This window comes from Triticum aestivum, chromosome 5A (assembly GCF_018294505.1).
Source record: "Triticum aestivum cultivar Chinese Spring chromosome 5A, IWGSC CS RefSeq v2.1, whole genome shotgun sequence".
Taxonomy (NCBI): domain Eukaryota; kingdom Viridiplantae; phylum Streptophyta; class Magnoliopsida; order Poales; family Poaceae; genus Triticum; species Triticum aestivum.
Window position 1 is genome coordinate 156,777,501 of NC_057806.1, and position 14,634 is coordinate 156,792,134.

At 42.7% G+C, this 14,634-nt stretch overlaps 1 protein-coding gene across 2 annotated transcripts; it reads left to right on the top strand.

Moving 5' to 3' along the window:
* The first annotated feature begins 9,664 nt into the window (after nucleotides 1-9,664).
* Nucleotides 9,665-14,090, top strand: LOC123102707 (60S ribosomal protein L28-1). 2 transcript variants are annotated; one of them, XM_044524128.1, is made up of 8 exons: nucleotides 10,012-10,232; nucleotides 10,347-10,403; nucleotides 11,154-11,279; nucleotides 11,364-11,468; nucleotides 12,084-12,144; nucleotides 12,648-12,802; nucleotides 12,892-13,118; nucleotides 13,790-14,090. In XM_044524128.1, exons 3-7 carry the CDS (start codon nucleotides 11,267-11,269, stop codon nucleotides 13,083-13,085), a joined length of 528 nt encoding a protein of 175 aa, XP_044380063.1. In that variant the 5' UTR covers nucleotides 10,012-10,232; nucleotides 10,347-10,403; nucleotides 11,154-11,266; the 3' UTR covers nucleotides 13,086-13,118; nucleotides 13,790-14,090. The 2 variants fall into 2 exon arrangements, with proteins under 2 accessions (XP_044380062.1, XP_044380063.1); XM_044524127.1 differs by lacking the exon at nucleotides 12,084-12,144 and having other exon boundaries at nucleotides 9,665-10,232.
* The last annotated feature ends 544 nt before the right edge of the window (nucleotides 14,091-14,634 follow it).

The window sequence follows — 14,634 nt, forward strand, 5'->3', positions numbered from 1 at the left end:
CAAATACCATGAACCATTAAGGCAGAAGTTCTTTGAACCAAAAGATCACCATTAGAGTACTCCTGAGGAGTTCTCCATTCATAATTGTGATTCTGCCAGTTCTATCTTTCTGCATGGGTTATCCGGAAGAAAAACTCGTTCGACATACTAATCTATGCATCCACAACTCAGAAAGTTATATGTTCCTTTGAGTTGTCCCCCTCCAGTTATATTCCGACCTTCATCTATCAATTGATAGTCAAGAGTATGTGAGCATTCGTTCATCGGTGCCTATTATTCTTGTGGTCCGTCGAGCCGTTCTATTTCAGAATGACTAGGAGAAACAAACTCCAGTACCTCATCCATATCTAGGATTGGGTCAAAGCAGTTGTATTCCATAGATCAAAATGCCAGTCCAGCTTTTGATTCTGTTCTACCCTGAAGTATTGCTCTCTTTATGTCAGGAATATCATAGGAATTGCACAACCTCCTATGAACTCTTGATACAGTGATACTTCTCGCCATCATCATTCATTCCTCGGTCTCCGTGTTATTGTAACCGGAATACCGACAAGTGAACCATTATGTGTGAAATCAATACTCCTAGCAACTGTGTTGCTTGGTAGTTAATGGACATTAATATGATTCTTAGTGTGTTGGTTATCGAATCACTATTCTAGGATTGATCGTGCTATCTTGTCCTTATTTCTGGTGCACTCTTCAATCTTTGAGTTAGAATTGAATCCCTTACTCTTCTGATCATGTCGTCTTGCCTTGAAAAGCAAGATTGTTCTCGAGCTTAGAGACATATCGGTGGTTCGTGATTTTCCGGATATCTTCACAGCAGTATCACCAGGTCGTCCCCTGACCGATATGTTGAGTTCGTGATCAAGTTGGTTTTCCAATAAACCCCTCTTTCTCCAAGAATCTGTGTTGGATACCCTGAGCTAGTTGGTTAATCTAAACAACAACTTGGAGGGTTGGAAGATGGAAGCTTGTCCGACTTAGTTTATCATTAAGGGATATCTTTGTGTGTGTGTGTGTTAAAGAAATAGGATATCTTCATCGATTGACCCTCGTGATCAGTTGTTGGATCTATTTTTTACCAATCTTTGATTTGAGTATGTGCTATCGTCAAATCAAATCAGAACCAATGATTTTCGTAATGTTGTCTTACTCGCGGTTGTCCCTCAAGCATACACCACTATATCTTTTGGGTCTGACCAATACTATCGCCTAGTTCACCTAATTATGGAACTCCATCTATAGGGAAATCTTGGTGACTTGTTGTTGAGCCCATCAGCAACATTTTATCTTGTCCATGATTCATGTTGAACATTAAATAATGTTGGAAAATTTTAAAGCATTGCCTTCGTGTTCCGTTCATGAAGCATATGCTCGGGTGAAAGAAGTGACTTCCTCTAACACATGTGCATTGATGCAAGTTGCCGCCGTGAATTCGAGAAAGTCAATGTTGTTTCCTCTGGAATCATCCCAAGTCAGCCATGCACGTGTAAAGTATTCTGTGGTATGTTAGACTGATCATCTTCGTTCCATATGAATTCCTAGCACACAAGCCACCGAGTGATTTGTTCAAGGTAAAGAAGTATAATTTAAGTGCACGAGACTTTGATATCCTTGATGATGGTTTCCCACCTGAACCCGGTAGTATTTTTATTATATGACTACTATGTGGTCATGCTTGTCTGGGACAACGTGTTCACATGTTGTAGCAAAATCGCTCATGTTTTGGAGCTTGCTATCGTAGTTCATTTCCTGAGAATCTTGCAACGTCATCTCGTCGTTTTGTGTTGCAATCCTTCCTTTCAGACATGATGAGTCTGGAATATCCTGACACCAACCAGATCTGAATCTCAGGCAGATATGATGGTTGGAGCGTTTCCCAAGAACTATAATACTGGTCTCTCTGTAACCCGGTAAAGTGGATGTCGTGGCCGACACACCCAGCCGGAAGATCTATCATTGTAGTATCTTGATTGAGGAAGTTGGCCACCTCCCCATAAGGATTTCGTAAGCTTTACTCCAGTTGTTCCTTATGGATTTTTGTGCTCCCGAAGTCCAACCTTTACTTGATGGCCATGTTGATGCTTTTAAGCATTGACCGTGGTACCTAGTACATCAAGGAGAACATTAGAAGCGGAGTGCTAAATGTCTCTCCATCGATCATCCAGATTTGCTCCTTTGGCATTGCTAAGGAAAAATCTGAGAAAGTGATGTCCTCCTTGCATCTGCATCCTCCATCACCGTTCCTCGTGGTAGTAGGATGTGTTGCGAGGATCCTCGGCACGGATGTTGGTAAAACCTTGATGAATACAGAAATGCTCAAGTTCTTGAGAGCATGCTCAGTCACTGGGTTATATCCTCGGTATCAATTGGAACGTGCCTTCCGTTGCCGAGTTGTCCTATACTCTAGTTTCCTCTCCAAACCGAGTATGCCATTCTTTCAAATTCATTCAAACGATCAATTGTGATTTTCCTTAGGCTGGTATAGAGAGTTTCAATGATCTCTGTATCAAAAGTAATTCTTTTTGCCACTTAAGGGAATAATTCTATGAGTCACCTTCCCCGAGGTGTGCCGTTATGGAATCATGGCAATTATCTCCTCACTACCTTGAAAACCATGCACTATCCTACTCCGGCATGGAATTGTCGCCTACCAATTTGAACCTTTGTCATATGTTTCTCATCCATCATCTCTGATGTGTGTTTTGCGTCTTAGCTCAAGGGATGTTTCTACGTCTCATTCCGTGAGTTGATCTTGTGTTCATTAAGATCGATGATCCATTCTTGTGAGGTTGTCTTGCTCTCTTGTCGCCATGTTGGATGAAGTTCTCAAGGGTAAGGATGTCATGATCAAAGATGATGATCGAATAAACGTTCTTATGAAGTGCTACCTGGATCGTGAAGATTGTGTTAATTCGCGTTTCCCCCTTCATCTTACCCTACGCTTGAATCTTGGGACGACATTCTTGTTTAGTGGGGGTGAGTTATCACAACCCTAGAATTTGTTTGTAATTAGTTGCATTTGAGAGCATCATGCATCATATTTAAATTCTGAAAGTTGAATTGAGGTTAGTTGAAACCCTCAGAAGTCACTTCAGAAATAATCAACATTAAAATCTTTTCAAATGGGTCCAAGAAAATGTTCATGTTTCTCCTTGAAAATATTGGCTAGAACTAAAATTCAAACCAATATTTTCAGGAGCTCATCAATATTTATTTTGGGCATTTGGAATTAATTCAATAATTATTTGCATTGGATTTATATTTAATATATTTCAAATATGATCCAATAATTCTGGAAATTGTTGTGGGGCTTTATATTAATGTCACTAGTCCATACAACAATTTACAGAAGCTTAGAAATGATTTGGGTAAAATCAAATCAAAACAGATTTAAAGAAAATAGGAAACAGAAAATAAAAGAGAGAGAAGGAATCATACCTGGCCTCACCTGTGCAGCCCACCAACCGGCCCAACACTGCGCAAAGCCAGCCCAGCCCACCAGGGGCTCCTCATGTCGTCTTCCTCCCCTCGCCCCAAAGCTGCTGCTGTCGCTGCGAGAGAGCGCCCACGCAGGCCGCAGGCTCCAGCTCCTGCTTGCCACCTCCTGCCTCTCCCTCGCGCCTGGAGACGCCCAGAGACCCCTGACCTCTCTCTCCCTCGCCCGCAACCTCTCCCCTCCCCTCTGCTCTCTCTCCCATGGTCGAACGAACGAGCCGGAGCGCACCGATGTTGTTCGCCGCGGCCACAACCACTCCCTCGCTACCTCTCCGCGACCCCGAGCTCCGCATCTTCGCCCTCCTCGTCCATGCCGAGCCAAACAACCGGGGGAGCACCGCATCGCCGTCCTGGACGTCTTCTTCAACCTCGGTGCCAGTGATCCCCGCCGCTTGATTCATCACCATCAGGCCATCCCCGAGCCGCTGAGATCGCCGTCCGACTCCCTATGAGCTCCACCGTCGTTACCCACTCTTCCCCGCATCGTTTCCTTGCCGTAGCGCCGTTCCCCACCATGACCGAAGCTCACCGCCGCTTGGCTTTGTCGCCGCCGTGGCCTAAGCTCAAACCACCCACGCCCTTGCACCGCACCGCGCTCTTGGTGCCTCCAGGAGGCCACCTAGCCCCTCTACTCGCTCGCCTGCTTGCTGCAGCCCAACGCCCGCATCTAGCCGAGCTCCGGCCACCGCCAGGGTTGCCGTGGCCATTGTCTCCGGCCAGCCCGCAGCCTCCCGCATGATCCCGTGGATGCGCGCGAGGATGGGCGTCGCTCTGGCACCTCCAGTGCATCAAGCCGACCCCTGTATCGCCGTCCCGAGCAACTCCGGCGATCCTCCGCCGTCGGGTTTGGTCGCCGGCGTTCAACTCCGGCGTACTGACGTGGAAATGTCATTAGTGGCTAATGACCCACTAACTAACCCCCTGGCTCGCTGACATGCGGGTCCCACTACCTAACTAACCACCTAACAAAAATAGTTAAGTTTAATCTAAACACAGTGGCCCCACGCATCGGCGTTGACCTCGCTGACGTGGCCGTTGACCATACCCACCTGTCTGTGACACTAAGTGTCTCAGGGTCATTGACCAGTGGGTCCCACTGGTCAGGTTTGACCTGGACCATGCCCCGTTGACCTGCTTACGTCATGATGATGTCAGGCTGACGCAGTAATCCTTTTCTGGATTTTAAATAAATCTTAAATGATTTGTTTAATTCAAAAAATATCCCAAAACTTTGAAAAATCATAGAAATTAATCTATATCTCCAAATGAAATAAGTTATATATGAAAAATTATCAGAAAAATTCAAGGAATCCATCTGTACCATTTTCATGCATGTTTGAACAATGTTTGTCCTCTGTTTTGGACAAAACAAATAAAGGTCATTTAAATAATCATATATGGAGTTGGAATTTGAATCCTGTATTCAAACCAACTTCATTTAAATCATAGCTAGATGCATTAGCTCAAATCACAGCATATTGCCATGTCATGATCATGCATCATATTGTGGCATTGCATTGATTGTGTTCTTTCTCAGTTGCCGGTGTTTGTCCCCTCCCGATAGACGTGGTTCCGACGATGTGATCGATGACACTGATGAAGAACTATACTATCTTTAGAAGTGCCAGGCAAGCAAAATCCCTTGTTCATTCCGATACAATCCCACTCTCTCGCTCCTGCTCTCTTTTACTGCATTAGGACAACAACGTTTCAACTGTTACATACTGCGGTAGCTGAACCCCTTTCCTCTACATGACCTGTCATTGCCACAGTAAATAGATGAAACCCACTAGCATGAGTAGGAGTTGTTTGAGCCTTGATGTGCCTACTCATTCATGCTTGTTTGTCATGCCTGCACTACAAGAAATATGTCAACTAGTGACCTTCTGGCAGTGACCCTTGAAGAATTGGTCATAGATCTATGACCATTTGAGACCAATTGGTCAAAAGATGTTCGGGGGGCTCCAAACCCTAAACCATTGCGACCATTTTGGTCAGAAAGGTCATAATTTCCTTACATGAAATGGTCATAAAGCAAACAGCACTAGTCCGCTGCCTTATTTCTTGTTGTTAACGACCAATATAGATGGTCATAGCCTTATAAATTGTGGTGGGTTGCGATGACTAGGCGCCATCTCATCAGTTTTGCCTATGTGTCATGCCCATGTGTCAATTTTTGCCCTAGGTTGTGAAGCAACCTATATTTCTGTTATTCCAAAAATTCCCAAAAAATTCACATAAATTGTTTGGATCATATCTTCATAAAATATGTCAAAAACCTTCCTTGCCTAGTTCAAAAGTAATTCAACAATATTCATTATCCTATTCTGTTCAGAGCAGCACTTTGTGAAGGAAGTACCACTTTGGCATGTCCAAATAGTATCCATTTTCTACAGTGCTTTCCTATGCTCAAATAACCATCCTCCACCAAATGCCAGCTCAATCCATTCATTATTTTGAGCCCAGCTTCAACATTCGTATTTATGTCCAGTGTTGTACAAAGCAAGTACCACCTAGGCTCCTCCTTTTGATCTGAAAATTTGTGAACACGGTCTTCTAAGTAACTGATCATCCTCAGCCAAAACTCATGCCCATTAGCCATCTACGTTTCCCGTACCGCTAATCAAACACTTGGCTGCTAATTCATGTTTGAGCATCGATCGGTCTCGTCGTGAGAATCTTATGTTGTAATTTCTTCCTAGCACCTACCTGGGGAGTGCCCAACCCACTAGACATTCCTAGGCCACCCAAAACACATGGCAACGCCACGGTCACGCGGTGACCACGTGGCGGGCATGCGAGTTTACGCGCTCTAGAGTTGGTGCCCTCGGCCACCGCCCAAACCTCGACGTATCGCCACGAAACCATGTATTTATGATTAAATAGGTACTTATGTACCTAGAAATGATTTTTGAAAAAAATAAATAGCAAACTATAAGGCAGCTGCAGTTCAAATTTGACCCGCTTCCATCTGAATCGACAGAAATTTGTCTTTTTCACGAGAGGTGGATCAAAAATTTCTACACCCAACCATTTTGTCAATTGTGCATTAAATATGACCTAGTATTTTAGAAGATTGATTTGGTCCAATTTTGCAACAATTATTTGGGAGATCCTTCACAAAAAACCCCTCCTTTTGGGCACTCGAAAAATGGAAAATGGTTTTTTCGTCCAAAGAAAATGAAAACTTTCTTAGGCAACATTGTTTTCCATTCCAATATGGACCCTTGTGCACAGTATGAGATCATTTGAACAAACTATGCCATGAATGTGGCCATAAGATTGATCATTTGGCTTGAAAGGCATTGATCTCCACAGGTGATAGCTCATTTCTGAGAACACTTTTTTAAAATAATTGTCGTACTACAAGTTTTTTATTTTTCTTGGGAACTTGGCCACATATAATGACACAATGCAAAGGTTTCCCAATTGTTGATATTTTTTTTGAATTTTTTATGCCCATTTCAAAATGCGGTCAAAACGGCGGGAATGCCCATTCCTAGCTAGTGGTTGAATCTTGGAATTTTTTGGTGTTTCTCTGATTAAATAGGTACTTATGTACCTAGAAATGATTTTTGGATAAAATAAATAGAAACTATGAGACAGCTGCTGTTCAAATTTCACCCGTTTCCAACTAAATTGGCGGAAATTTGTCTTTTTCATGAGAGGTGGATCAAAACTTTTTACACACAACCATTTTGTCAATTGTGCATTAAATATGACCTAGTATTTTAGAAAATTTATTTGATCCAATTTTGCAACAATTATTTGGGAGGTCCTTCACAAAAAAACCTCCTTTTTGGCACTTGAGAAATGGAAAATGGTTTTTTCGTCCAAAGAAAATGAAAACTTCTTTAGGCAACATTGTTTGTCATTCCAATATGCACCCTTGTGCACAATATGAGATCATTTGAACAAACTATGCCATAAATGTGGCCATAAGATTGATCATTTAGCTTGAAAGCCATTGATCTCCACACGTGATAGCTTGTTTTTAAGAACACTTTTTTAAAATAATTGCCGTATTACAAATTTTTTATTTTTCCTGGGAACTTGGCCACATATAATGACACAATGCGAAGGTTTCCCAATTTTTTGATTTTTTTCAATTTTTTATGCCCGTTTCAAAATGCGGTCAAAACAGCGGGAATGGCCGTTCCTAGCTAGTGGTTGAATCTTGGAATTTTTTTGGTGTTTCTCTGATTAAATAGGTACTTATGTACCTAGAAATGATTTTTGATAAAAAATAAATAGCAAACTATGAGGCAGCTGCAGTTCAAATTTGACCCACTTCCAACTAAATCGACGGAAATTTGTCTTTTTCAGGAGAGGTGGATCAAAAGTTTTTACACCCAACCATTTTGTTAATTGTGCATTAAATATGTCCTAGCATTTTAGAAAATTGATTTGGTCCAATTTTGCAACAATTATTTGGGAGGTCCTTCACAAAAAAACCTCATTTTGGGCACTCGAAAAATGGAAAATGGTTTTTTCGTCCAAAGAAAATGAAAACTTCCTTAGGCAACATTGTTTGCCATTCCAATATGCACCCTTGTGCACAATATGAGATTATTTGAATAAACTATGCCATGAATGTGGCCATAAGATTGATCATTTGACTTGAAAGGCATTGATCTCCACACGTGATAGCTCGTTTCTGAGAACACTTTTTTAAAATAATTGCCGTATTACAAATTTGTTATTTTTCCTGGAAACTTGGCCACATATAATGACACAATGCGAAGGTTTCCCAATTTTTTGGTTTTTTTTGAATTTTTTATGCCCGTTTCAAAATGCGATCAAAACGGCGGGAATGACCGTTCCTAACTAGTGGTTGAATCTTGGAATTTTTTGGTGTTTCTCTGATTAAATAGGTACTTATGTACCTAGAAATGATTTTTGAAAAAAATAAATAGCAAACTATGAGGCAACTGCAGTTCAAATTTGACCCGCTTCCAGCTGAATCGGCGGAAATTTGTCTTTTTCAGGAGAGGTGGATCAAAAGTTTTTACACCCAACCATTTTGTTAATTATGCATTAAATATGTCCTAGCATTTTAGCAAATTGATTTGGTCCAATTTTACAACAATTATTTGGGAGGTCCTTCACAAAAAAACCTCATTTTAGGCACTCGAAAAATGGAAAATGGTTTTTTCGTCCAAAGCAAATGAAAACTTCCTTAGGCAACATTGTTTGCCATTCCAATATGCACCCTTGTGCACAATATGAGATTATTTGAACAAACTATGCCATGAATGTGGCCATAAGATTGATCATTTGGCTTGAAAGCCATTGATCTCCACACGTGATAGCTCGTTTCTGAGAACACTTTTTAAAAATAATTGCCGTATTACAAGTTTGTTATTTTTTCTGATAACTTGGCTACATATAATGACACAATGCGAAGGTTTCCCAATTTTTTTGAATTTTTTATCCCCGTTTCAAAATGCGGTCAAAACGGCGGGAATGACCGTTCCTAGATAGTGGTTGAATCTTGAAATTTTTTTGGTGTTTCTATGCTTAAATAGATACTTATGTACCTAGAAATGATTTTTGAAAAAAATAAATAGCAAACTATAAGGCAGCTGCAGTTCAAATTTGACCCGTTTCCAACTAGATTGGCGGAAATTTGTCTTTTTCACCAGAGGTTGATCGAAACTTTTGACAGCCAACCATTTGATCAATTGTGTATTAAACATGGCCTAATATTTTAGAAAATTGATTTGGTCCAATTTTACAACAAATATATGGTAGGTCCTTCACGAAAAAACTTATTTTGGGCACTAAAAAAAATGGAAAATATTTTTTTTCCAAAAACTCATTTCTCACGACACCTTTTAAAAGTTATTTATCTTATTTCTTGTTTGTTATTTTTCCTGAAAACTTGTTCACATTTAGTGACATAATGAGAAGGTTTTGCATTTTCTTTTTGAATTTTTCAGGTCATAAAATAATTGACTTGATTTTAACACGTTAATTTTAGGCAACTATGACCTATTTAAATGGTCAATAACATCACACTACATCCTGATTAGTCTGTGGACATCTCACACGGATCACGCATCCTACGTCGTCGGATGCTCGCGGATCCAACAGCCATCCTCAACCCTTCCACACCAACCCTGAAACCCTAACAGGTCATTTTCAATCCACCCCCCTGCCTCCTTTCTTTCCCACATCCATCCATCGATCCCCTTCCATCCCCTCGCTCAGCTTCAGTCTTCTGTCATCGTCCTCCCCATCTCACATCTGCATCGCGCCGCCCCTCCTCCCAAATCCCGTCCGGCGCCGCCGCACCCCACACCCGCTGCTGCCCCCACTCCTCTAGTGCCATCTCCCTCCTCATCGAGGGCCGATACCTCATCGTCCAGCCACTCTAGCGCCGCCTCCCTCCCCATCGACCAGCGCCTCATTGGCCGTCCAGTGCAGCCACCATGCCTCCAACGCCAGTCTCCCACCCCACCGAGCGCCGAGCCCTCGCCACCCAGCACCGCCCACCTCCCCATCAAGCACCTCCCCATCAAGCACCGCCGAGATTCTGGGAGAGACCCCCGCCGCGATGCCGAGAAGGTGGCAGGTCTGGGGCCGGCCTGACGGTAGCCAAGTCTGGGTCCCCGCCCCCGACCCCGACGCGCCGCCCCCGCCGCCGCCCGCCGCCGCCCCGCCTCTTCCTCCACCGGGGCGCGCCGCGGGGACAGCCGCCGCTTCATTCGAGGAAGCGCTGGTCAAAGGTACCCCCCCATCGTGCTCTCATATCAGCGTGGATTCCTTCCTAAAAATGGTGGTGGATACTGACTTGACTGGCCCCTCTCCCGCGTTGTCGTTTCTCCGATCCGAAACCCTAGGCCGGGGTGCTGCCGACGGATGCCGTGTCGAGTCCATGGCCAACCACCTCGTCCAAGGTACGGCCTCCTCCCTTCACCTCTTCTATTTGGTCCTTGTCTGTGTGAGCACGCGTGTGCCCCTACCTGCATCCTCAACTATTGAAATGGCTGCGCGCGTGCTCAAGCATCTCTAACCGATCCCTATATGGCCTCTTATCTTTAACTCCTCAAATTTGCTCCTCTATAAATTAGTGGTTCCTAGCTGAATCCTTAAACTTAACTCCTTAAAGAATTAAACACAAATTCATGTTAATTTGATTCAAACTAGTCCATCAAACATGATTTGAACTCGATTCAGACTAGTAGCATAAACTATATTACTACATAAATTTAAATGAGATCTAAACTAAAATTGCATAAAAACTAGAACATGTTGTAGTGTCCCTTGCTGTCAAAAACTCGGTGGTGGTGAAATGATGGTGATAGGATTTGTTTTCGGCTTGATGGGCATAGTCTGCACTCTAGAATGCTACACCGTTGAAGTGTAAATGAATTGTGCAAAAAAAATTGTTGTCTTCTATTTTACTGGTGTCTATTCTTATCATGTATAATTTCCATTTAGTACAGAAGGATGCAGGCTTGGAATTCTATCGTTTGATTAAATGAATAAAAACCTGAAGGAGATCTAGATTCTCAGTAGAATCACATAGTTGTAATTACCCGAGGTGTGCTTGAATAAAATGGCGCTCATTTGCATCATTGTATTTCTGAAGAGTTTTAAGAAGAATTCTGGTACGAACGCACTGACCTATACTTGTACATGTGCAGCCGAGGAACCTCCTGTGGGCTACTTCCAAGCATGATGTGTACGTGATGCAGAACTATTCTGTGAGGCACTGGTGGTCCTTACTCCAGAGAGGAAAAGAATTGCTCAACGTGGCATGCCCAAATCAGGTGATCTACCACAGAGCGATGTGATAGTCCAATTCATCGGAATGCCGGTCAATCTCTAATCCACTATGCGACCACACTGTGCAGGATATGCAGGGAGGTCGGCCCTTGTGCAGGGTGAAAATCAGCACCATGACAGTGAAAGACAACCTCCTGGCGGCTGGTGGTTTCCATGGGGAGCAGATCTGCAATGTAAGGAAGCTGGAGTAGGCACGCAGTGCACACACAAAGCATTTTTTCTGCTTGAGAACATGTAGAAATGTAGAGTTGTAGCTTGACACTTAGGTATTTATTATTTTGTTAGTACCTTGGCAGTGAATTCTAGCAGCGAAGCCTCTTCATTTCGAGCAGCGATAGCCTGATTGGTAAACTAGTGCTTTGTGTGTGCTAGTACCTCACAATGTCATCCTTGTATATGCACAGATGAAATTATTCACCCCGCCATTTTCACTGTTTCCTAATCGAGTACAACAAACCTCCTATTGTTTTTTGTGCAAAATAAGTGTGAAACATTGTAGTGCTGACCCAACATGTACCTAACATTTCTGATGTGTATTTCCTTTGATTCCCTAGGCTTAACCTGTAAGCTATAATAACTTTTAATCGGTCTGTGGGAAATTGGGCATATTGGGTTGGTAAATATAGAACTGTAGAGATGTAGAACTAAAGCGTGGTCCTTAGCTATTTAAGTTGATTGTACTTGGTAGTACCTACACAGTGAAGTCTAGTTGATTCAGGAAAACTTGACTTGAGATTTTCTTTCTTATGATTTACTGATGAAACCTTAATTGTTGAATCTTGATGTAGGCATCCCACCGCCGATCCATATCCAGATCAGCTGCGTCGCCGGTGCCGGTTCTACACATAGGTCAACATGCCCTGTTTATATGAATTGTTTTGTATCTAGCGACTAGTTGTCACACTGATTAAAATCTCCGCGCAACGAGCAAGTAATCAGTGGCCGTGAAGCAACGTTTATAATATTTGTATTCTACCATGCAAAGATGTAATACTTGACTGCTCGCTAGCAAGATTTCAATCATAATCTGTGCATACTTGTTTATGATATTTGTGTGCCCATGTAAAACGTATGCGGTTCGTCCTAGGCTAGATCCCAACCCGCGTTAGAGCTGCATACTATGACTTCCTCTTGCCAGTGAGATCTATTCGTACTTGTTAGTAGTCGATGGGACGCTCAAGCTTCACTGCTGCTTCTGCTGTATATTTTTTGTAACCCATGTTTCTACTTGCAATCAGCATACAATTTTGCGTCAAATGGTTAAATGATTCCACATTCTGTAGGATTAGGGCATCCTGTTGCTTGTTGCTAGCTGTAGGATCTGACTTTTGGTTGTTGTTTTGGAGATGTAGGCCAGGGGAAATGACTACCATTCCAGGGTCTCCGGTCTGGGAGCTCGTGAAGAAGAACAACTACTTCTTGATCAAGCAGTTCGGCAACAACACCAAGGTGCAGTTCAGCAAGGAGCCCAACAACCTCTACAATGTCCACTCCTACAAGTTCTCGGGTCCGTAGCTGTTTGCACTGTTTTTAACCCTTTTGATTGCAAGTGTCTCTGCAAGGAGCTAACTTGCTGTGGGGCTGATGTGGTTTCAGGCTTGGCGAACAGCAAGACCGTGGCGGTCCAGCCATCAGCGGGAGAGGACAAGGCTGTTGTCCTATCCACGACCAAGACCAAGAAGCAGAACACCCCTGCCAAGCTCCAGCACAAGACTCTGATGCGCAAGGAGTTCCACAAGATGACCAAGTCTGTCAAGAACCAAGTATTAACTCCAGAGTTTTGTACTTGAATTGCCCTTATGCTTGGCTTCTAAGCTACAACTGTAAGTCATGGCTTGTCTCTACTTCCTCCTTGAGTTCAGAGTTGTGGCATGGCATGCTTGATTTTTTGGTGGACTTGTGTCCTTGACGATGCACCGTTGTTTCACTACCAACCATCAGATGCAGTAGCTGCTCCTGCTTGCTACTCCGCTGCCGCCGCCCGTTGTTTTGCTACTACTCCTGCTAGTTAGTCACTGCTGCTGCTCCTAAGCACTGCTCGTAGATGCTGCTACTTGCCGCTGTTGATTCCTCCTACAGCCTGGCATCTGCCATTGTAACTTCATGCTGATGTAACATGTGAATCTGTTGGTCCTGCTTATTGTCTTTAAAGAAGTCAATGTACCTACCTTATTTTGTGCTCTGTTATTATCTTTGATCAGTATCAGTTGTGTCTCTTAGAGAGACACTCCTACCTTTTCTGACTTGAGTTGTTAACTATTGTTCCATACTTCTGTTAGCTACAACAAAATCTTTGAATTTGGTACTGCATGAGTTTTATGTGTTCTGGTATATTTGATGGATGGATGGATGGGTTTATGTGTTCTGCTGGTATATATGCACGCTAGTATATATGCACACGGATTGGCCTTCATTATTTTGTATCTACTGTTAGATATATGCTGTTAGATTTGCTTTCATTTTGTACCTAACCATTTTGTTCTCTAACGTGCAGATGCTGGCGTTTCATGTTTCGTCGCGAGCATCAAGACGAAGAAGTCGGAAGAAGCATAGTTCAAGCTCATCGGAGCTAGTTCAAGGAGTAATGAAGCCCTTGATGCTGATCCCTATTGGAACAAATTGAAGCACGAACTGTGACATATAGGGCTTGTTATACAGTAGAGCTTGATGCTCATCGGCTCATGTGACATATTGTGCACCTATTGAGCTTGTTATACTATGATCACATTTGTATGTGTTGATGTAACAGATTGTTGCTTCTTGTTATTTGAAGTATTACACCTGTTTTCTGTCTATTTTGATTTAAATATTGGTTGTTTAATTATTGGCATATTGAAATCTAAGGAACATGACCACGACAACAAGGACCCACTAACCAGAAACGGACATTTGGGACCCGCTTATCAGAATTTGACAATTGAGACCCATTTGAAAAAGGAAAAAGAAGGGACACAACCCAAAAATAAAAAGGCCGAATTATAGGGCCTGGCCCGTGTAGCTTACCCAAATTGAAAGAAAAAAAACAACAAATGGGTTGAATTAATAGGCTCGACCCATATAAACATCCAATTGGACATGGCCGATTCTAATTTTTGACCTTTTCAATTGGTCGCAATTTTGCCACGTCAGATTGCCACGTCGGATCCGACGTGGCTTGGGTAGACAGCCAATGACCAAAACAAAAGGTTATGAGTTCAACGACCTTCTGAGAGAAGGGCGTTAATTTTAGTTTACGACCGCCAGCTTTTGACCTTCTGTTTTTGTCACAAAAAGGTTGCAAATGAAAAACTATGACCTTTCAGCGGCCAATAGTGAGGGTCACAAGTTGACATATTTCTT

Coding starts and splice junctions, on each gene's coding strand:
- LOC123102707 (XM_044524127.1), top strand. CDS start 9,936: ATGCCTCCAACGCCAGTCTCCCACCCCACCGAGCGCCGAGCCCTCGCC. Junction 10,404..11,153: donor GGCCAACCACCTCGTCCAAG/GTACGGCCTCCT, acceptor GTACATGTGCAG/CCGAGGAACCTCCTGTGGGC. Junction 11,280..11,363: donor ACGTGGCATGCCCAAATCAG/GTGATCTACCAC, acceptor CACACTGTGCAG/GATATGCAGGGAGGTCGGCC.